The following is a 23,057-nucleotide window of genomic DNA, read 5'->3' as shown; positions in this document are numbered from 1 at the left end:
TTCCCCGTCACCAAGAGCAAGGCTCAGCGCGCAGACTGACCTTCCCTTAGTCACTCTGTCCTCAAGTAGCCCTCGTAGCAGGGGGACCAGAGAAAAAACATCTTATGCAGCCCCTGCGAGTCCTCTGTCCGTACATCAGAGAATCGGGGCCTTTCTTGGAACTTTTACAAGGTGGGAGCTCCCCAGATGTGACAGAAAAGCTCCCTGCTGTCTGCTCCAGGAGCTGAGTCTTAGCAAGGCACCGGCCAACACAACAACTCACCTAGCTGGACACAGCTTGGAAGAGGAAAGGATGCAGAAGACGGAAGATTTATTCTTTCTCTTTGCTCCATGCACGATGGCTCTGGGGCCGAAGCACTGAAAGATGGTTGTCTTCAACATGACGCCAAGACACGAATGCGGAGACCCCACCTAGTGCAAAGCTCTAAAAGTATCACCGAATGATGAGCATCTCTTCGTCCTAGTAGGAGGCTTTGAGTCCTCGCTCTGTCTTACCTTGACCCACCTGAGGATGCTCCCAAACCTCGCTGGGCCCGAGTTCTCTGACCTGAAGAGCAGAGATAGGCCCAGGGTCTCTCCTCTGGGACCAACGAGGCCGGATGTGGTCAGAGTAAGATGCAAACACCCCACAGACTATCTTAACCCAGGGGCTTCGGGGCAGCACCCTCCATCAAACACCGGGACATTCCACAGTGGGATAAGCCAAGGCTGTTAACAGTCTCCCGACGGTCCGAGTCACGTTCTGTCAAAGTCGTTTGTGCCAAATTTAGAGGAAAGCTAAGTTTGCAGATCTTTTGACATTTGGGGGATTGGGATAAGCGACTGTGAACCCGTAGTTTCCCACATGATTAGTGAAAAGGTTGGTGGAGCAGATAGAAAGTGCGGTGATGTTCATCACAGCTGTCATTCTCGCACGTGTCATCTTCTTCCCCCTCTCTCGGGTGGATCCCACATCTCCCAACGGATTAGAAGAGGGAGCACTCATTTCCCCTGAGGCTGAAACTGGGGGGCCAGGGAGGGGGACATGAAACGTAGCAAAGGGAGCCGGGGGGTTTCCCAAGAGATCCATGGGAGAGGAAGGCTGAGGCCTGGGGAATTCCAAGGACTAGGAATCGAGGTCTGGGTATATCTTAGGCACAGACACCGTGGCCACAACTCAAGCCAACAGGCAAATGGGCAAAGATTCACAGGCCCAGCTCCCAAAGAACGCAAGCCAGTCCTCAACAAAGAGAAAATAGATGCCACCAAAGCAGAGAGCTTGCCAGGCTCCCAGTGCTCTTTGTCATCGACTTCACCTGTGCTTTAAAACTCTAAGAAGAAAAGATGGAATCCTTGGCAAGCAAGGGATGATCTACAGACTCCTCGGTTTTCTTCCTTCCAGGCCCTGGGCTCCCCGGAGCAACCAGAGGCAGCGTTTTCAGTTGAGCAAATACCTTCCCGTTGGACACAGTCCCTGCGAGTGCTAGGACAAAAGTCACGGCAAAAACAACAACATAAATCAAAAACAAAAACCGGCCGCAGGGCCTGGGGGAGGTTTCATCATGCTGTGATAATGGGTCAGAAGTCAAAGCCACCAGAAAGACTGAGTCCCCCAAAGTCCCTCTCAGGCTCCCTAGAGAGCTGCATGCCAGGCCCGTCCTGGCATTCCCCAGGAGCTCACACCTACGCCAGGGCGCCCGGGCCAAGCCCCTACAGGCTTCCTGAATATTCCCAAGAGACTCCATCTTCCCAGACAAGGGCAGCTCATGGGATGTGGGCCCCGGAGGCTCACAGGGGCAGGGACACTCCCTGGAATCCTTGGCAGAAGAGGCAGCTGCCCTCCCCAGCTCGGCAGTTCTCCCTCCCTCCCTGGGCATGGCATTGCCTCTCCTTGTGTCTGTTTTTTCACCATTGGAGAAAGGGATGTGACCTCGGTTACAGTCTGCAAGACTCTGGGTTCCAGATAAGAACAGCATGTCATTAGCAGCACTGTGATTTTCCCACTGTGGCTCCAACATCCTGCCTTTCCCAGCTATTCTGGGCTGGGCTGCCCAGTTATCCCACAAGGGCAGAGACGGGTATTGCAAACTTTTGAATTCCATTCCCAAGGGTAACGACAGGCAGGCTCAGACGGTGGCGTCCCACTGCCAAGGGGTGGGGGTGGGGAATCTCCGCAGAGATTTAGACAAGTTGCTGGGAAGGAAAAGTGGAAACTTGGCAGCCAGACCCAGCCTGCCTGGCCCTCGGCCCGCGATCCCTGTTCCTGGATGGTGCTGCGTGTGTTCGGAGCAGCTCGAGGCAGGTGGAGATCAGGACGGCAACAGCAAGGACACACGGGGTTAATCTGCTTCTCTGTGGTCCTCACACCTGGAGAAAACCACAAGAGCAGGGGCGTTCCCTCTCCACGGAAGGCACGCCTTTCCACGGAAGTCTCCTCTGCGGGTCAGGGCTGACAAACCAAAGGTGCAGACTCACTTTCGACACTTACATGCCTCCGACTTTAACCAAGCCATTCGCTATCCCGGTCTCAGTTCCTCCAGCTCTGAATGCTGACTCTCCCATTTGGGTAACGAACGCTTTCAGTTGCACACAGACGGACATAGACGGAACGATTATGCAACATTTTACTTGACAAATAAAATGGGAGGGCCCCCTGGTGGACTACCCTGTCCCAAGCACGTAACTGTGAAATGAATTAGTGAGTCAATGAGTAAGTAAACACACGAATGAATGATTCAAGTGCAGAATTCGTCGCCCTTTAGGCAAAGCCACAGGAACTAAAGAAGAGAATTTATGGAAGGAGGCCACGGTGAAGTCTCTGATGGTAGAAAGAAGACAAGGAGAATGAAAATCGAACGAAAGTCTAATTGTATCTAACCACTGAGTCATTTTTGACCTCCAGGACAGTGATTTCATGGCGCTGGGAAGGAGTATGTTCACTCACAGTAGGCAAATACCTTCTGACCCAGTCATTTTTCTCTGGGAATTTATCCTACAGATATACTTACAGCTGTGCTCAAACAAGTTCAAGGATGTCCCCTGAAATATTGTTGTAGCATAAAAAGATCACAGATATCCTAAAAGGACATCGTTAGGGTTCCGGAAAAATAAATTGCAGGACATCCACCCTGCGGAATACCATGCAGCTGCTCAGAGGATGAAGCTCTGTATGCTAATATGGAACAATCTCCACGCTGTACTGTGAAGTGAAAGATTACAAAACTTTACTGGAAAATATTAAAGAAGACCTAAATAAATGAAAGGCAAATCACGATCTTGGAGAGAAGATTCAATATTATAAAAATCTCAATTCTCTCCCCATTAATCAAAGTAATTCCATTCAAAATCCTATAAGCTTGAGGGTAAGGGAGGGAGGGAGGGGGCATGTCCTACAACATATGAAGGCTTATAATGAAGAGATAATAATGAAGACAGTCGATATTGGGGTAGATATGAAAAATCATATCAGTACAACATGACAGAACCTCCCCAACAGACCCATCTGTATGCAGAAACGTGATCTATGACAAAACTAGCATTGCATGCGTGTCAATGGGGAAAGGATGGATTATTTGCTGAAAACAGCACTGAGAGTTTGGGACATTCGGAGGAGAAAAAAATGTAAGTGGCCACAACATGTAAGGAAAGATACACAACCTCTCAGTAATCAGGCAACGAGAAGACATCTGTACCACCAGATTGCAAAATCAAAACACCTGATACTATGTGGGGAGCAGCTGAATCTCTCATCCATTGCACACAGTTTTATCTCATTGTATAAAGGTTAAAGCAGGTAGAACTAAGCAATATATCGTTTAGGGATACATACCTATCTGCTAAAATTATAAAGTAAGGTAAGAGAATCATTAAAACAACATTCAGGATTGTGGCTAACCTCTTGGGGGTAGGAAGTGGGAAGAAGCACCTGGAGAGTTTTAAAGATATCAGGAATAATGTGTTCTTTCTTAAACTGGGAGACATATATAAATATCTTAGAAAATAGAGGATTCAAATAATTTAAAATAATTATAATAGCATGGCAGGATGCGGCCTTTGGGACTCAGTTTTGCATGACAGGAAACATTAATGCCTTCAAGAAAGGTTTCTCTCCCTGCCCCCATCCAAAAACAAATAACTGCAGAACAGTGTGTTTAGCACATTTCCATTTAGTTTAAAAAAAAAAAAAGGTAATTTAAGACCCGTATTTATGGCTTGTTTGTGTAACATAAAATATCTCTCAGAAGAATCACAAGAAACTAGTAATAGCGACAGCCTCTGGGCAGGGAACGCAGAACAGTGATGGGAGGGAGGGCCATTTTCATTGTGCACCGTTTATAAAATTTGCATTTCTCCTGTGAGAGTGTGTGTGTGTGTGTGTGTGTGTGAGACCTAAAGGAAGGCTTCTGAGGACCGGGAGGGAAGCCGGGGCCTGCAGCAGAGCCCGAGGTGCAGCCTGCAGAGGTCCCAGCAAGATAAACTGTAGGACATCCACACAGTGGAATACCACGCAGCTGTTCAGAGAATGAAACTGTTCTCTAGCACCCACTGCCAGCCCGGCAGGACTTAGGGACGGGCACGGGAGCCAAGAGGCCTTTTAACACAGTACAGGACAGCTCCGAGGTTGGGAGGGGACAGGAGGAGCCAGAGACCCTGGCACGGGGGTTGCTGCCAGCCAGAGACCTTGGTAGGGGGGTTGCTGCCAGCAAGCGGGCCTCAGGGACACACCCACCACACGGTCCCAAGGCACTCCAGCCTGTAGACTGCCTGTCCTGGCTCTGGAAGCTGATCAGCATCCCGGACAGGGCCCACATGACACCCACGGACAGCGAACACACAGGCACCGTAAGTCCCCCCATCACACACAGGGTTACTCCCCCCCCACACACACACACGGTAACTCCCTACACACACATATGCACACACGGTAACTTCCTACACACACACCCACACACACACACGGTAACTCCCCCCACACACACACGCATGCACACACGATCCGACACATACATACACACACAGGGTAACTCCCTACACACACGATCCGACACACACATACACACACACTCCGAACACCCGAGGACAGGGGCTCCCTGAGAACGAGGGTGGCAGAGAGGGGTCCGCGCTTTTCCGCCTCGCGAGACCAATCCCACAGTCTGGGCTGGAGGAACCCCGGTACCCTGCACACACCCCCCCACATTTGCGTGGCCGATGCTGCGGAGGCCCGCGTTGCCGGGATCCCGGGGCGCCCACGCGGGCCTGCGCCCAGCCCTCGGCAGCCCGCCCCATCCACCCGCTCCCGGACGCGGGCCAGGAAACTACAACTCCCAGCAGGCCCCGCCGCCGCCGGCGCGCAGGCGCAAAGCAGAGGCTGCCGGGAGCGGGCGGCCCGGGGAAGGGCGAGCGCGCGCCGGGCGGAAGTCAGTCGCCCCGCTCCGTCCCGGCCTGCCCGCCGGCACCCGGAGCCAGGCCCGCAGCGGTGAGTGACCGTGCGCCCGCGGCCACCGGCGCCCTCCCCTCGCGATAGGCCCGGCCCTCCGTCCCGCAGCCTGCCGCAGCCCTCCGACCCTGCCGCGTCCCGCCCCCTAACCCCGCAGGCGCCCTTCCCGTCTGACCCGAGCGGGACCCCTGCCCCCTGACCTGCAGACTGGGCTGGGACAGTCTATCCTTGACCCTGTGGGAAACAGTCCCCTTCTTCCCACTGGCGGCGGATACCCCCTCGGACTAGTGTGGGGCACCATTCCCGCTGGCTAGTGTAGAACCCCTCTCTCCTGACGTCCTTCCCTCTCGCAAGTAGGACGTGTCCCGCTCTGGCTAGTGTGGCACACTGTCCCCTCTGACCTGCAGGACTCTCTAACGCAGGTGGGACTCCCACCCTTGGGAATGACCCCTTCCCACCCCGCCCTGACTTCAGATACCCCTCCTCTACCCCTCTGCACGGCCTCTCCTGCGGAGGGAAGGCTCCCCTCTCTAACTGGCCCTTTGTCACACCTGTAGCAGGCCCACCTTCCCAGACCATCCCAGCCCTTGCCGTCCTTGCCCTCATCTGAAATGGATCCTTGCTCAGCTCCCTGTCCCTCTCCCTGCGTGCAGACTGTCCTGCCTCCCCGCCATAGCTGTCCCCCCACCACTCCCCTCTGGTCTGGGTTCTCTCATTTCTGGCTGGCTCCTCTTCGCCTGTCCTTGTTGCTTGGTATCTTTGCTTCTCCCTCTGAGTGGTCTTTCCCTTGCCCTCTGTGTCCCTGGGCTTGGCACCCGGCACCTGTGACCACTCTTCCACTTGCCCCCAGCAGACACATCTCTCTCCCAAATGCCTTTCCCCCATCGTGACCCCTGGAAAACCAGGGCCTCTTAGCACCCAAGCTCCATTTCCCTTTCCCATCTTGTATGCTCGACGGCTTTTCCCACCACATTTTCCACAAAGCATAAGTTTGGGAACGTGAGTCTGTTGGTGTCAACTGAATCTGGCAGTGTAAGGACCAAAATCTGAAAAAAGCACCGGGTCACAGAAGGACCCTAAAAGGAAGCATGTGCTGTAGCTGTTCAGGAGCCGAGTCTCTGTAGCTCCTCCTCCTCTCCCTCTGAAGAGCTTTGCTGCGGATGGTCCTGCTGGGCTGGGCCGCAGACCCTCCTTCCAGGCCACCCTGGGCCCCTCAGCAGAACAGTCCAGCGGAGCCTGTGGGCGCACACAGGGCTCCTCCCTGGTGCCCTGCCCTGCTGGCCTCAATGAGCCCTCTGTCCTTGCCCAAGCCCTGTAAAAGGCACATTGAAGGGGCCAGCCCTCCCGCATGTGGCAAGGGTTTCCTTTCAGTGCAGCCCAGAACATCTTCAGGAGGAGGACGCAGGTAAAGCATGGATTTGTCCAGGTGCTGTCACAAGGCCATTGCAGCAGTCTGGGGACAGAATTCTAGGCCTTTTCTCTCACTTTTTCTTGTCCAAATTAATCTGATCACAAAAGGTTACAGAGTGATATGTTACAGGGTGGTGGAGGAAATCACATACTTCCAGCTGGATTGGACCACTTTGTGTGACTATGTTATCCTTTAGTCCGGGTGCACATCTGATCCTTTGATCCTTCCTCTAGCCAAAAGTCTCCCTTCTTCCCCTTCAGGCTGTAAGCGTATTTTCATAGCTCATAGCAACTTGGTAAATGTATCGGTTTAAGCTGTCCACACGTGAGAAAATTTTTACCTCCCCCCTCACTGCGCACTGAATCTGCAGCGATTCCCTGAGCCGCGGAGGCCGTGGGGAGACCCAGGGTGCGGCAGGAGCAGTCCTTGCTCTGGTGGTGCTTTTACCCTGCCCCGTCAAGGCGAGTGTGTGTGCACGTGTGGGCTCCCACATGTGCTCGTGGCCCTGCTATCTGAGTGTCCGCACCTTCTGGCAACTGTACAGGGTGGGTGTATAAATGTTCTAGTGTCTTCTCTTTCAAACACAGAAGAGCTGAGATCTGGGACAGTGTCCGGGGTCCTGAAATGGATCCGTACTATAACAAGGAAGTCATTTCTCTATTCTGTTTGTGCAATGGTACCAGGGATGCTGGGGCAGGGGGAAAAACAGTGTTGGTTCTTTTCTCTTCAGTGCACTCTGGACTGTTGCGATTTCCTGGAAAGCTCATAGTAAATGCCAACATTAAGGGAAATAAAAACTTTTGTATTGATTTTTAAGAACTTTTATGTTGATTTTCCTTTTTACTTAACGAAGACAATTAATTAGGAAAAAGTAATCCTGATAGTAGAGCAATCTGTTTGGAAAGATGTTCCATGTTCTCTTTTGGTCTGCATTTCTTTTGGATCCTCTTGTTTCTCTGTGATAAGTCGAGTAGGTGAGTGGAGCCCACAGCTCCTGGTTTCCGAGCAGAGAACTGCTTCCACCAGTGTCCAGCTGGGGACGGTGCCGTGGGCGGCGAGGAAGGCCCTGAAGTCAGGCTCAGACGGCAGTGTGACGGAGTTGGGGTGAGCGTGAGACTGGGACCCATCGGAACAGCTCTGAGGGTCACACTGGGTTGAGTGGAAGTCCTGGTGCTGCTGCCTTTGTGTCCTAGGAGCCCGGCACTGAGGACAGCTCTAGATAAGACAGTGGGCTCCTTCCTGCACGTGCACTGCACTGTGTGTGGAGGTGAGCTCTGATGTGGGGCGTGGGGAGTTGTCGTTCGTGTCCCCTTTACTTTCAGGCACTCTGGAAAAGGACACAGTGATAGGTAGTGTTGTTTGGGATGTCACTTTCAACTGGGAGGGCAACTTTTTTGTTAAAATTCCTCCAAGTATAACACTGATGATACAGATTAAGCAGACAGCCCTACTGTGATGCAATACATGGAACTGTAGCGGTTCGAGGCTGTGCCACCACCCGTAGGCAGGGCTTTGCGTGGGTGGTCCCAACCCTTGGAAAAGCTGGAGGCCCTTTCCTCGTCTCCCTCCTTGGGGTCGGCACAGTAAACCCCCAGAAGTTGTGAATGTGCCACATTCTGTGGCAGAGGGGAATGAAGGTTGCTAATCAGCCGCCCCTCACATGGGGAGATTATCTTGGCGTTTCCTAGCGAGCCCAGTGGAACTGCAGGCCCTCAGATAGAAAAGAGAGGCAGAAGAGCGACGGGAGACGATGGCAGAGAGAGGTGGCACTGCCGGCCTCGCCGGGGAGGAAGGGCCACCACGCGAGGAAGGTGGGCAGCCTCTGGGAGCTGGAAAAGGCACAGCAGTGGATTTTCCCCCCAGGAGCCTGAGAAGGGAACGCAGTCCTTGATCATTGCCCAGTGTCAGGCTTCTGCCCTGCAGGACTGTAAGATAAGCTGATGATAAGGTGGTGCTGTTTAAGCCGTCCAAGTTACAGCAGCAATAAAAAAAACCAATATTGGCCGGGCGGTGGCTCATACCTGTAATCCCAGCACTCTGGGAGGCCGAGGCAGGAGGATCGCTTGAGGCCAGGAGTTTGAGACCAGCCTGAGCAAGAACCAGACCCTGGTTCTACCAAAAATAGAAAAATTAGCCGGCGTGGTGGCGCGTGCCTGTAGTCCCAGCTACTTGGGAGGTTGAGGCAGGAGGATCGCTTGAGCCGAGGAGTTTGAGGTTGCAGTGAGCTATGGATGATGCCTCTGCACTCTAGCCCAGGTGACAGAGTGAGACTCTTGTCTCAAAAAAATTTAAAAATTAAAAAAAAAAAACAATATACTCCTCTTGGACTTAAAAACAGAGAGCTGAAAACTAAGTTATCCTGAACCATGTTTAAGTGGATTTGGTAAACAGTCGCTAATGCCTGTTGCATGCAGAATACCGAAGGGGGCATCGGGGACAGGCAGAAGTTAGAGCCCGCCTCATAGCAGGCATGAATGAATGTTCGTTTCTGTGAGACATGTCACCCTGCGTTTGTTAGCTCTGGTGTTTTGGAGCCGTTGGCTTCTGTCTCTGCCACGCTAAAGAGTCTGTAAAGGTCAGTGGGTTTTGCTCTTTACTGTCCAATGAGGAAGTGAACTTTGGCCGAGCGGAGTGGGCACTCGCAGGTGTGCCTGCTCTCTGGGCGTGGGGAGGCAAAGGCGGCAGCTCCTCTGCAGGGGTGAGGGGCACGGCTGTTAAACCTGTTTGCTTTGCCACCTGCCACGTACCATTCCTGCAGGAAGCAGGGGGAGATCCTCTTGGGTGTCAGCGGTGTGGAGAGTCGCTGTCCCCCAACCTCTTCCCCTGGCCTGGCCGCATCCGAGGGCCCGGCTGGCCTGGGTGGCCCTGGCGGTGGAGGAGCTGCACCTGCTCGCTCCTGGGATAGTGTCAGGGCTCAGGGAGCAGCCTCCTGGGTGAGCACGGAGGGAACACACTGCTTCCTGACTCCCTGCTGCTCCCCTTGCCATCTGGGAGCGTTCTGTGCGGGGACAGAGATGTGTGTGTCCACAGCTGCACCTTGCTGTGTCAGGCCTGTTCAGTTAAAAAACCAGAAATGCCTGCGTGTCAGTGAGGCTTTGTCAACACCCGCTCATGAGAAAGGGAGGAGGAGGAAATTAGACTCAGAGCCTTTGGGTACCTGTTGCTCCTTGCGGTGGCTCTTTCCAGGAACGTCGTGCCTGAAGCACAGGAGAGGGGGCGGCCGCAGGGGTGCGGTCCCCTGGGTTTCTGAGCCTGGGAGAGAACTTGGCTGCAGTTCCAGCCTGGCAGGCCGAGGAACCTGCGCCCTGTCCTGTAGCTCCTGGGTCCCGCTTGCCTGACTGGCAGATCAGACCGTCTCGCTGCAGGCGATGGGGTGACCCACTTCTTTTCACGAGAAAGCAAACATTTAAACTGCCTGGAGCTTTGAGGGTCGTGGAGTAGAGAGAGGCCTCAGACAGGCCCCTTTCCTCTGGGAACGACTCTGTCCGTCTTGTCTGTCCCCTTCTCTGGTTCATTTCTGTTCTTCATGGCTGGCAAAAAACAAAGCCAAACAAAATCTTTTAAATGCGAGTACACGCTCCTTCTCCGCACTGGCCTCCAGCGGCAAGCACCACAGCAGCCTGGCCCGTTCTAGGTGATAAACCGGCTCAGGGTCGTGGAAAAGGATTGAAGAGCCACCTGACTTGAAACTTTCTTTCCTGCAAAATAGCAGTAATTCCTTGGGGTACTGAAGGAGGAGGGATGAGGACCAAGGGAAGGTGTTCTGGTGCTGAAGTTAAAGGAATTTTCTGGAAGGCAGACAGAGTTTTGTCACTGAAAGCAGTCGTGCTCTTGTTTAACCAAAGATGAACAAGTCCCAGCCGTCTGCCCCTCTGTTGGCTCCCGGGACGCAGCATGGCGGAGGCGCAGCCCTTCCCTCCAGGAGCCCAGCACGGAGGGGGAGGCAGGCAGCGTGGTGTGGTTCCAGGCACAGAGGGGCACAGAGGACACCCAGTTAGGCATATGCGTCCTAGGGCTGCTATAAAAAGTCACCACCAACGTGGTGACTTAAAACCATACACGTCTGTTCTCTCGTAGATTCAATAGCTCGTAGATACTGGATCCGATATCAGTATCACTGGGCCCAAATCAAGGTGTCCCAGGGCCGCGCTTCCTCTGAAGGCTCTAGGGGAGGGTCCTGTCTTGCCTCTCCCAGCTTCTAGGGGCCCCAGGCGGTCCTTGGCTTCCAGCCAGGTCACCGCAATCTCTGCTTCTGGTCACATGCCTTCTCCTCTTCTGTCTGCACCAATCTCCCTCCGCCTCCCTTTTATGGAAACACACTTAGGAGTGCAGTTAGGGCCCACCTGGATCACCTCCCCGTCTGGAGATCTTGATCACCTCTGCAGAGTCTGTATTGCCACGTAAGGTCGTGTTCCGGAGCTCCAGGGATTTGGAACTGGATACCTTGGGGCCAGTGTCAGCCTCTGCCCGGAGGAAAGGTTTACTGGGGGGGAGGGCACCGCACCCTAGACACAGGGCAGGAGGGGGAGGGACATGGAAGCATGACTGTGGGGGCACATCCAGGGGCTTCCAGATGGTTCCATGTGGTCAGGGGAGAGCAGCATCTTGGGGAGGCGCCATGTGCCGAGGTGCGGACACAGGGAACGTGGGATTGTGAAGAATCCAGTGTCGTGCAGGTCGAGCGCTCCCGGGAGATGAGGCTGAAAACTAAGTGGGGCTTTCTCTGCAGGCCGCGGAGTTTGTCCTGTGGCTGGAAGGCACTGGGATCTCCTGAAGGGCTTTGACCCAGGTGCGTCCTTTGTCCTGTCAGTTTTGTGGAGGATGGTTTGAGGTGGTCTTGAGCCGGGGTCTGTGGCACCACACAGCTCCACAGCCAGGCTCAGGACGCAAACAGGTGGCCCCAGCTGGCTTCCAACGACCCACGTTTGGCCCAGGCGGCAGTTTGCTGACCCTGCGCAGTGGGCGAGGTGCTTGCAGGGTGAGGAAGGAGTGGGGTCAGGCCCTGACTGTACCCAGCATCAGACCTGGTGTCAGCACGGCCCCGGGACGGAAACGGGCTGAGAGAAGGAAAGTCCCTTGTCTGAGGTCACATAACTGGTAGATGGCAGAGCTGGGGTCTGGACTTGTAGGGTCTGGGTCATCAGGGGCTTTTGGGTGAGATGGGCCTAGGGCAGGGCTGTGGGGATTGAGTCTAGACCGGGAGGGCGTGAACGAGTGAGCCCGTGAGGGAGCAGGTTGGGACAGCAGAGGCTGGGCTGTCCTTGCCGGGGTGGTGAGTTCCTGAGCAGGAACCTGTTGGAGGTGCCTGCAGGGCATCGGGTGGGGAGGCCCACAGGCTGAACCGGGCCTGGAATTCGGGGAAAGGGTCAGGCTAGAAAGGCATGGGCAGGGTGGGGCTCTTCGCCTAGAGGTTGAGCCCTGGGGGAGTCACTGGGAGAGATACGGAATGAGGAGGGCACTGAGCCAGCCCCAGGGACTGAGGAGGCCAGCAGAGAGCACCCCTGACCCCGGGAGGGACAGGCGCTGAGTGGCTGCGAGATAACACGTGGCAGGTGCTCCCTGGCTCCGCGGGCAGGTGCGGGCCTGTGGGTCAGCTGTTCCTCGGGCAGACCCAGGCCACAGCGCGGCGGCCGAGGGGGAAGGAGGAGGGTGTGATGCCCTGCCAGGACAGTGAGCGGGGCGTGGGACTCGGGGCAAGGGCTTTCATTTGCTCGGTGGTAGCTGAGTGCCCACAGTGTCCCTGAGAGTGCAGAGCCTGGAGGTCAAATGGTGACAAGGTGGGAGACTCGGACCTTCGGTAGAGGTGAGGCAGGAACCGAAGGCAGGCGTGTTTGAGAGGAGACGATGCCCCGCTAGAGGGGCTGCCCCCAGCAGCAAGTGAGAGGGCCCCTTCTCCCTGGCACAGGGAGGGCGTGGGCGTGGGCTCCACCGGGGGCCTTGCCAGCTAAAGGTGGCCACGGAGTGGTCTGCTGGGAGCAGGCAGGCCGGAGAGTTGACAGGAACAGCAAAGGTGTGGATGGTGACTCTGGAATGCAGGGGGAGTTGAACAGGGACACGTGTGAGAGTTCCAGGGGCCAATGAGGACGAGACATCACAGTGCCTGACCCCAGTCTACGCTGGCGAGCGCGGTCTTCCTGGCCCCGTGCTCAGATGTGGCGGCTGAGCAGCTCCACCGTGGAGGGCTCGATCCGGGGCTGTGGAGTCACAGCATGACGACGGTGGGGCCCGAGAGTGCAGGGCGCTGAGGGGCTGTTGACGAGGGTCAGTGGCCCACCAGGGCATCTCTGTTCCTTCAGCAAATGTGTGCTGAGTTGCTTCCTCCTGCCTGGCTGTTAGCCAGGTGCTCGGCTGTCACCCTGGCAGGTCCCTGCCCCAGGAGGAGAGATTGTAAATAATCCCCTGTCACAGGAGGGGAGAGGAAGAAAAGGAGCTGGAGCCCTGAGGGAGGGTGGCAGGCAGGAGAGCTGACGTCTAGAAAGGCCCCAAAGATGAGCGCAGCCAGGGGTAGGGGCGAGCATGGGGCCAGCCATGTCAGGGCACAGGAGGCCTGGGTGGCCGGTCAGCAGGCAGAGGAGAGGTGGGCGGTGGGGGCGGGGTGGGCGTTGTCCCGGGAGCAGGGAAGCCCCCAAAGCCGGAATGTGGGTTGTGCTCACGTGACTCTGTGGCGGGTGGCGAGGGATTGTCGGGAGGGGCTGAGGGAGGCTGCTGGCAGGTTCAGGTGAGAAGTGGCCATGGAAGTGGCCGGAGGCCGTGGAGAGGAGGCCCAGTTTCGCACCTACGGGCGTGATGGTGCGGTCGGCGTGGGAGAGGAACAGGGCGGGATCGGCCACTCCGCAGTGTTGGTGGCAGTGGTTTCTAACTTCGTCAAAGTACAACGCTAGGAAAGTACACCTCACGGGGTTCCCAGGAGAGCTTTGACTTGGGCAACCACGTGTGTGGCAGCTGCCGGTCACCCCCATTCTTGAGGGCAGATTTGGGGGCAAGTAGGCTTGAGGGGAGAGGGAAATAGGACTTAGTTTCGAAATAGTGCCGCTGGGATGCGTGACAGCAATGCAGGTGGAATTTTGAATAGGAGGCACAGTGTAGGGTTTAAGAGCTTGGCGTCAGCAGCATCCAGGCTGAAGATAAGACGCCAGGAGCCCTGGGCCTGGCTGGGGTTTGGAAGCCTTGGGGCTGGAGAAGGGACAGGGAAGGGCAAAGCCTGGGTGGCCAGGAGAGGAACGGCCAGCACCAGGGATTTGAGCCCCAGCCAGAAGGCCTCATGATAGCCCATGACCGCCAGAGTGGCAGCCATCGCCCGGGAGGCCTGCCCCAGTGTGGCGTCGCTGCACCCCCTAGAAGCATGCATTTTCTCCCAGGTCTCTCCACGCATGCCAATTACTCCCTGAACCTGACCCTTCGGGGAAAACCTAAGACTGTCCAACAGAGGCGTGGGGGGCACAGGCTTCCACATGGAGCTGATGCCCTGTTTTTGCATCTTCTCGGAGCCGAGCAGCGTGGGGAGGGGGCACCTCTGTGGCCACTGGACACTAGCAAAGGTGTGGATTGGGGTACACTTGGGGTGCCAGGATCACACAGAGATGCTGGAGTCCCCAAACCCTTCCCAGGTGCTGCCTGGCAGTGAAAACAGCATCTGCCCATTAAGTGACATGTTTGTTGTTTTTCTGGAGGAGGAGGAAGAGGAGGAGGCAGGAATGCACCATCCAGCCAGCGAGGGAAGTTTCTCGGGCTGGGGTCTGTTGAGTGGCAGTTGAAGGGCCCAGAGCGCGAGCAGCTGAGGCTGACGTTCTGCCAGTCGCGCTCCCAAGCAGTCGGGAGCCGCCCCCCAGCGTCCCAGTGTGGCACTTGGCAGCTGCCTGGAGACAGAAGGCTCTCCACCGCGGTGGGAGAGCCATGGGTCTGGCGCCCCTGTGGCCACACTGAGCTGTCATGCTCTGTGTGGGGGTGGGGTGGGGGTGAAGAGCTGCAGTTCCTGGCCACCACCAGCATCCCAACCATGGGGCTCTGCCGAGTCACCACGCTGGGCAGAGGGGGTGGCCAGAGAGGGACCTGGGGCCAAGCCAGGCCCGAGGTGAGCCCCGCAGCCCTTTGGAGCTGAAGCACAGACACAGTGGGCTGCGGCAAGAGCCACTGGGACTCTGGTTCCTGCAGCCATTTGCATTAATAGAAAGGGACCAGGGGACAGATGCTGCCAACAACAACAACAAAAACCAAAAAGTGTTTTCCTTTGGTTTGCATCTGTTTTATATGCGAATGTTGCAGGGCCCTAACCCGGAGGCAGTAAAGACTCATTCACTTAATAAACATTTGTAGCTCTGTGCTCCGCTCTGTTCTAGCAGCCAGAGATACGGAGGTGGAGCTGGAATAAGCTAACAGCTGTACAACATGATGGCAGCTGGTGGCCAACGCCCAGGAAGGGATGGGGGGTGATGTCAGGAGCAGGGCAGTTAGGGAGGGCTTCTTGGATGAGGAGGCATTTAAGTAAAATACAGATCTGTGCCCTCTGCGTTACCCTATCCCACCCAACCCCTGCAACCTTCCTCCCCATCCCTTTCACACCCTGACTCTCTGGCTCTGCTGAGAGATCGCAAAGCACCAGCCTACACAAAACTTTTGCTCACTAGCTTTTTTTTTTTTTAATTTAACAGGCAGGGTCTTCTCTGTCGCCCCAGTTAGAGTGCAGTGGTGTCATCATGGTTCATAGCAACTTCAGACTCCTGGGCTCAAGCGATCCTCTTGCCTCAGCCTCCCGAGTAGCTGGGACTACAGGCATGTGCCACCACACCCAGCTCATTTTTCTATTTTTAGTAAAGACAGGGTCTCGCTCTTGCTCAGGCTGGTCTGGAACTCCTGAGCTCGAGCGATCCTCCCGCCTTGGCCTCGCAGAGTGCTAGGATTACAGGCGTGAGCCACTGCGCCCAGCCTTTTTCTCACTAGCTTTCTATCTTGCCAGCTAGGACGGGGGGGAAGTGGAATAATTTTGTTCTGGAAAGACTTCACGTCTTGCTGAAACAAAGATACTGAGAGAGGCCGGGCGCGGTGGCTCACGCCTGTAATCCTAGCACTCTGGGAGGCCGAGGTGGGCGGATAGTTTGAGCTCAGGAGTTCAAGACCAGCCTGAGCAAGAGCGAGACCCCATCTCTACTAAAAATAGAAAGAAATTATATGGACAGCTAAAAATATATATAGAAAAAATTAGCCGGGCATGGTGGTGCATGCCTGTAGTCCCAGCTACTCGGGAGGCTGAGACAGGAGGATCACTTGAGCTCAGGAGTTTGAGGTTGCTGTGAGCTAGGCTGATGCCACGGCACTCACTCTAGCCTGGGCAACAGAGTGAGACTCTGTCTCAAAAAAAAGATACTGAGAGATTCTAGAGTTACTGAGGTACTAGAGTCAGGGTTAAATTAAGCTGAGGAAGTAACAATGGCCACAAAGTAATGGAAATACTGTTTCTTCTGAGCGTGCCACACTTTGGACCATGCAGGTTTAAGTAATGGAGAAGCAACTGCTTCCTGGGTGGCTGACCTGTCCCCTCTCTCACTGTGCAGGTCCCGCCTGACCGTCAGTCTGATGCCCGTCCAGCCCTCCGACCGCCTGGAATGGAATGAGTCTATGCACTCCCTCCGGATCAGTGTGGGGGGCCTTCCTGTGCTGGCGTCCATGACCAAGGCCGCGGACCCCCGCTTCCGCCCCCGCTGGAGGGTGATCCTGCCGTCCTTTGTGGGCGCCGCCGTCCTCTGGCTGCTCTACTCCCACCGCCCGTCCCCAGGCAGGCCCCCCGCCCACAACGCACACAACTGGAGGCTCAGCCAGGTGCCTGCCGACCGGTACAATGACACTTACCCCCTGTCTGCCCCCCAGAGGACGCCGGGTGGGATTCGGTACCGAATTGCAGTCATTGCTGACCTGGACACAGAGTCACGGGCCCAAGAGGAGAACACCTGGTTCAGTTACCTGAAAAAGGGCTACCTGACCCTGTCAGACAGTGGGGACAAAGTGGCAGTGGAATGGGACAAAGACCACGGGGTCCTGGAGTCCCACCTGGCGGAAAAGGGGAGGGGCATGGAGCTGTCGGATCTGATCGTCTTCAATGGGAAGCTCTACTCCGTGGATGACCGGACGGGGGTCGTCTACCAGATCGACGGCACCAAGGCCGTGCCCTGGGTGATCCTGTCCGACGGCGACGGGACAGTGGAGAAAGGTAAAGGGGCCGGGCTCTCCGTGCCCAGGTCTCACTGAGGCCGGGAGGCGAGGGGGTCCCTCCGTGCCCAGGTCCCACTGAGGCCGGGAGGCGAGGGGGTCCCTCTGTGCCCAGGTCTCACTGAGGCCGGGAGGCGAGGGGGTCCCTCTGTGCCCAGGTCTCACTGAGATCGGGAGGCGAGGGGGTCTCCTCCGTGCCCAGGTCTCACTGAGATCGGGAGGCGAGGGGGTCCCTCCGTGCCCAGGTCTCACTGAAGCCGGGAGGCGAGGGGGTCCCTCTGTGCCCAGGTCTCACTGAGATCGGGAGGCGAGGGGGTCTCCTCCGTGCCCAGGTCTTACTGAGGCTGGGAGGCGAGGGGGTCCCTCCGTGCCCAGGTCTTACTGAGATCGGGAGGCGAGGGGGTCCCTCTGTGCCCAGGTCTCACTGAGGCCGGGAAGCGAGGGGGTCCCTCTGTGCCCAGGTCTTACTGAGGCCGGGAGGCGAGGGGGTCTCCTCCGTGCCCAGGTCTTACTGAGGCAGAGAGGCGAGGGGGTCTCCTCCGTGCCCAGGTCTTACTGAGGCCGGGAGGCGAGGGGGTCCCTCCGTGCCCAGGTCTTACTGAGATCGGGAGGCGAGGGGTTCTCCTCCATGCCCAGGTCTCACTGAGATCGGGAGGCGAGGGGGTCTCCTCCGTGCCCAGGTCTCACTGAGATCGGGAGGCGAGGGGTTCTCCTCCATGCCCAGGTCTTACTGAGGCCGGGAGGTGAGGGGTTCTCCTCCATGCCCAGGTCTTACTGAGGCCGGGGTGGGGGTGTCTGGGGCCGGCTGGCTGCTGGTTGGTTTGCAGTGGAAAAGTGACGAGTGCGTGGGTGTGGTAAAGAATCCACACACCCAGAAGGCAGGGACATCGGGACAGGCCTCTCCCTCCTGCTCTGACCGACCCCCAGCTAGGAGCGAAAGCCTCCACTACTTCACACCAAAGCAGTTTCTGGAAGTGCAGGCTATGACCACAGCCTGCCAGAGAGGTGACGAATCTTTCTGGGATAAGTTTTCGGGCTGCATCCACTGCTGCTCTGACTGCCTCTAGGAACGTGTCCCTTTTTGCGTCACAAAGGTGTCTCAAGATCATGCTGGGATTAAACCCACCAGGTGCCTTACCTTGAAAGCCACGGTGTCAGATTGTTCTCATTTTGAACCAAGACTTTGATTTCAGTTTACCTTAATAAAAAGGTGAACTCCTGCCGCCCAGCCCTCCTCTCTCTGGAAACCCAGCAGGAGGAGGCTGTGTGCTAGCGGCAGCGACGCCCTGTTGTGAGCCTGGCCTCAGCGTGGTGTTCACGGGAAAGGAATCACCGGCTCCACAGGGCAGGGGCCAAGCTACGGGGCGGAACCACCGTGGCCCAGAGCCTTCAAACGGGGAGGGGCAGGACACTGGCAGAAGAGTCGCGGACGACTCCACGTGTGCCCTGTGGTGACTGCACCTCCCAGAAAGCTAAGCGCCACTGCGGACGTCCCACGGTCAGAGGAGGAATTGCACTGACTAACAGGCTGCGTGGCAGCCCCCCCCCCCATAAGATCCTCGGTGTTTGCCCTCGGGCAGGGAGCACCTCGGCCTGGGTACTGGAGAACGTGTTGGTCACCACTTCCTGCCTCACGTTCTGCTCTTCCACTCGGGTGGGGAAGCAAGTGGAATGAGGGAGCCTGTGGGGCTGGCCCGCGGGCAGGTCACCGAGGGGGAGATGACCCGTAAATGGAGAGCATCCTGTGGCAGACGTGGCTCGGGAGACTGGTGCTGTCGCTGGGCCACCAGCAGAGAAGCTGCTGCCATCTCATGGGGGGCTGTGCAGCTCCAGCTCCTCAGGGGGCAAGAAGCGTGCGGGGCTTGGGGGAGCAAGCGTACGTCAGAACACGGGTGTAAGGACAGCTGAGAACATGCTGGAACTGCAGAAGTTCCCTCACAGCCTGAGCTGCGTGGCAGCCTTCAAAATTAGGCTTAAATACATCCGTTTAAGAGAATAAATAGTAGCTTCTGAGCAAATCATTGACGTGAAGACTGGGAGCCCTAACACGGAGCCCCGCTCAGCCTGCTGTGGCCGCTGGCGTCAGCCCCTCGGTGAGACGCCAGGTGTGGCCACCAGGGCAGCACACGTTCTCCTGGAACACGCACTTCAGAGCTGTCACTTTTTAAGCTTTCTTAGCATTTGAGAATAATCTTGAAGTTGAAGGTTACAGCTTGCGGGCGGGGGCTCTCGGGGTCGGCGGGGGCTCTGGGGGTCAGCTGGGCCTTCCAGGGCTGAGGGGAGGGTGGAGGGGAGGCAGCAGGCGGGGAGGGGGGACAAGGGAGGGGCCCTGTGCAGGCTCGCCTGCCCTCCCCCGCCCTGACCGCCAGTGTCGCTCCCTGGTCTTGCGGGGCCTGCGCCGCCCCGCCCCGGCGGGAGCCAGGCGCGTGGTCCCAGGTGCCCCCTGCTCTCGTTGGCCAGGCTTCAAGGCCGAGTGGCTGGCGGTGAAGGACGAGCGTCTGTACGTGGGCGGCCTGGGCAAGGAGTGGACCACCCCCACGGGGGACGTGGTGAACGAGAACCCGGAGTGGGTGAAGGTGGTGGGCCACAGAGGCAGCGTGGACCACGAGAACTGGGTGTCCGGCTACAACGCCCTGAGGGCCGCCGCTGGGATCCGGCCGCCAGGTGAGCCCCCTGGGAGGGTGCTCGCCCTGGATGATGGCGGCCCCCTGACGGTGGCTCCGCTCAGGCCGGGGGGTGGGGCGGGGGGGGGTGGTCTTCTCATTCCTCCCCGACCCGCCTGACAGACCCCTCCCGCCGTCCCTAGCTGTCCCTAGCCGCAGCCCCAGGGTCGGCTCCAGCCAGTCTGGCCCGCGGCCCTGCCGGGGGCCTCCCACCCGACCACTGGGGGCCACGGTGCCCTGGCCGTGTCCTGGTCTTCGGAGAGTCGTGGTTCCTAGGGGCCCGACGGCGGTTTGGGATGTGACTGAGCCGCAGCCTGCGCAGGCGCGTGTCCCTCCTGAGAGCGGAAACGGTGACGCCTCCCTTCAGCTTCAGAGCAGCCCCGCCCCAGTCACTCCGCCGGCGCGAATGTGCGGTTCCGTCCCTGCGCCCTTTGTTTAGCCGCGGGGGACGTGCGTCCTGCCCGCCCCCGCGTGGCCTGCGGGCAGCTCCGGGGGAACCCACAGGGAGGCAGGCTGAGGGCTGCGGGGCTGGCCTGGGCCCTGCTGCCCTGGGCGACCGAGCGCAAAGTCAGCCGGGGAGCCTGGGGCGCCGGGGACAGGGAGGCCACTGCGGGCTGACGGAGCCTCGCGCTCCACAGTGCCTGGTGACCTGTGGGTCTGTCCTGTGTCCCCAGGCTACCTCATCCACGAGTCCGCCTGCTGGAGCGACACGCTGCAGCGCTGGTTCTTCCTGCCGCGCCGGGCCAGCCACGAGCGGTACAGCGAGAAGGGCGACGAGCGCAAGGGCGCCAACCTCCTCCTGAGCGCCGCCCCGGACTTCAGCGACATCTCCGTCAGCCACGTGGGGGAGGTGGTGCCCACGCACGGCTTCTCGTCCTTCAAGTTCATCCCCAACACCGACGACCAGATCATCGTGGCCCTCAAGTCCGAAGAGGACAGCGGCAAGATCGCCACCTACATCATGGCCTTCACGCTCGATGGCCGCTTCCTCCTGCCGGAGACCAAGATTGGGAGTGTGAAGTACGAAGGAATAGAGTTTATTTAAATTTTAGAACTCAAGACGTTGACCAGGACTGAGGGGTAGACAGTTTTAAAGCTACATCAGCACTCAAATTTTATAAAAACAAGAGAACTGCACTTTTGTTTCTTTTTGGAACTACGAGGTGTGTGCCTGGCTTAGAGATGTCCAAAGTGGGGGCTTCGTCCCACGCTGGGTCCTGGACCCGCCGCGCCGTCGCGGGGGCGCGGCTCTGCGCTGCCACCTGGTGGCAAGATCTCTCCCTGCAGGCGCCTTGATCGGCGGCCCTTGGAATTCGGCCCCGCCCTTCTCCATCCGACCTCCCTTTCTTTTCTTCCCATTTGTTCTTTTGTTCCATAAAATTCCAGGAGCTCCTGCTATGCGTCAAGCACTGTACCCTCCCCCGGAACACAGTGAGTACGAGCTGGACCTGCCTGCTGGGAACTCCCAGGCCACCCCTTTCTTCCCACTTTGTGGGCTCGGGCACGATGTCCCCCTGCAGATCCGTGGGGAAGAACGTGTCTGCATTGCAGGCCATGACAGGGCTGTGTGAGCGGGCCGGGCCCTGGGGACACGTCCGGACACGGCTGCCGCAGGGAAGGGCACAAGCCCAGCCCATCTGTCGGTTCCCAAGCCTCAGGTGAAACGTCCCCACTTCATACACCAACATCTGTTTTCTCCCCTCAGGAAAATTCTGTGGCTGTGTAGCACTTTGACGTTTTAATTATTAATCTATTTTAATTAAAGCAATTTCCTTTCGTCAAATCTTACCACACACAGCAAAGTCCTGTAGTTAACGCACCTATTCCCAGCAGCCGGGATTATAACAGCAGTTACAGTTGGTGCAGCAAGTGTATAAATGTTTCGGAGTTCTTGGCCAACAGACACAAAGATAAAGAAAACGTTGCCTTTTTCTAGTAACTATCAGAAATCCTCATGCCTTTCAGGGCTTAAGACTTGAATTTTTTATCCCTGGCTCGAGAGGGAGGCTGGTGTCTGACAGGCCTGCGGTCGGCCGACCCTCAGGCTCCCCGTCTCTGGAGGTTGTGAGTGAGGCCTGTCACTGCCTGGGGTTTCTCCCGTTGTCTTTATTCCTCCTCTTCCCGGTGGGAGTTTTGCACCCTCTCCTCCATGAAAACCCTTCTCGCAGGCTCCGGCAGGCCCTTGGTCCCTGCGTCTCTCTGGACACTCCCGGTGAGGGCAGGGTGGGTTGGGCACGGCCAAAGCAGCGAGGTCGTGGGGCTCCTCCCACAGCGGCCACCTCACCGACTCCCGCGGGGCAGACGGCCTATGCCCGTCCTCCCAGACCTCGCCCCCGGTGAAACTAACAGCCGAGAGAAGGGAGCCCGGCGGGACCCGTCGCGGGGCCTGTTCCTCCCGCTGCAGAACACGTAGCAGAGGAAGCAAAGGCAGGTCACTGACAGTGACTCTTTCTCAAGAACTTGCCTCTTCCCCGGCAGGGCAGGAAGACCCAGGTGTGTCCCACCTTTGCCTGGCGGGGCTCTCCGACCCGCCTCCCCCACAACTGTCCAGGGTGCTCTGGCCGGGTCATTTTAAACATGGAGGGGAAACCGGGAAGGGTGGACGTGTTGACGTCAGCAGCTGAGCCACCGTCGATGATTGGCAAACGCTTTGAAGCTGGCCTTTCCCCTCTGTCTGCATTCCACACTGTGAGCGCAATGACTGTGTTCCTTCCCGACTGGGTCCTTTTGTTTTGTAAACAATAAAGTGTGTGAGGGGAACGTGAGTTCTCTTTTGTCCCCTGGTCTGTGCTGGCTGTGTGAGGAGGACGACACCCTAGGGAGTGCGCAGGTGCGGGAACCACGGATGGCCCTGGCTGGGATGTGTCTTTCACGGAGCACAGCAAAGAGCGAGCCAGAGGAGGTGACACAGATTGCCCGACGCCCACGGGAGTCCAGGGGACGGGCAGCCTCTCTGGAAACTGTGTCCTCCAGTCCGGCTTGTCCCACAGTCTGAAGAGGCTGCAGGAGCCAAGAGCGCAGCAGGGGGGAGCGCAGGGTCTTGGTCCTGCCAGGCTCCGGTCCTGGCTCTGTCCCCTCCCAGCGGTTTGTCCTCAGAGAAATTCTCTAACCTTCCTGTGCTCCAGTGTCCTCATCTGTAACGGGAAGATAATCGCAGAGCTGCTGCGTGGGGCTGTGGTGAACAGTGAATCGTGCTCGGGGGCCTGAGAGAATCCCCCGATGTGTAGTTAGCGCTCAGTTACCCGCTGCGTGGTGGCTCGTGCCCGCGGAGCCGTCTGAAGGTTTGGTGACAAGACGCTGAGGAGAGAGGTCTGGGCTGACCCGGTGTCCTCAGTGCGTCTGATGAATCCGGATGAGGTAGTTAGTT

General features: G+C 57.4%; 1 protein-coding gene across 2 annotated transcripts; it reads left to right on the top strand.

The window, feature by feature from the left end:
* Positions 1-4,794: 4,794 nt before the first annotated feature.
* Positions 4,795-22,444, top strand: CANT1 (calcium activated nucleotidase 1). Of its 2 annotated transcripts, none has more exons than XM_069481764.1 (4): positions 4,795-4,821; positions 16,376-17,028; positions 19,488-19,691; positions 20,365-22,444. In XM_069481764.1, the coding sequence occupies exons 2-4, from the start codon at positions 16,398-16,400 to the stop codon at positions 20,733-20,735; spliced, it is 1,206 nt and encodes a 401-aa protein (XP_069337865.1). In that variant the 5' UTR covers positions 4,795-4,821; positions 16,376-16,397; the 3' UTR covers positions 20,736-22,444. The 2 variants fall into 2 exon arrangements, with proteins under 2 accessions (XP_069337865.1, XP_069337864.1); XM_069481763.1 differs by lacking the exon at positions 4,795-4,821 and adding an exon at positions 5,397-5,455.
* Positions 22,445-23,057: the final 613 nt, after the last annotated feature.

The sequence above is a fragment of the Eulemur rufifrons genome, chromosome 9, assembly GCF_041146395.1.
Source record: "Eulemur rufifrons isolate Redbay chromosome 9, OSU_ERuf_1, whole genome shotgun sequence".
NCBI lineage: Eukaryota > Metazoa > Chordata > Mammalia > Primates > Lemuridae > Eulemur > Eulemur rufifrons.
This window is presented reverse-complemented; position numbering and strand designations above follow the sequence as displayed.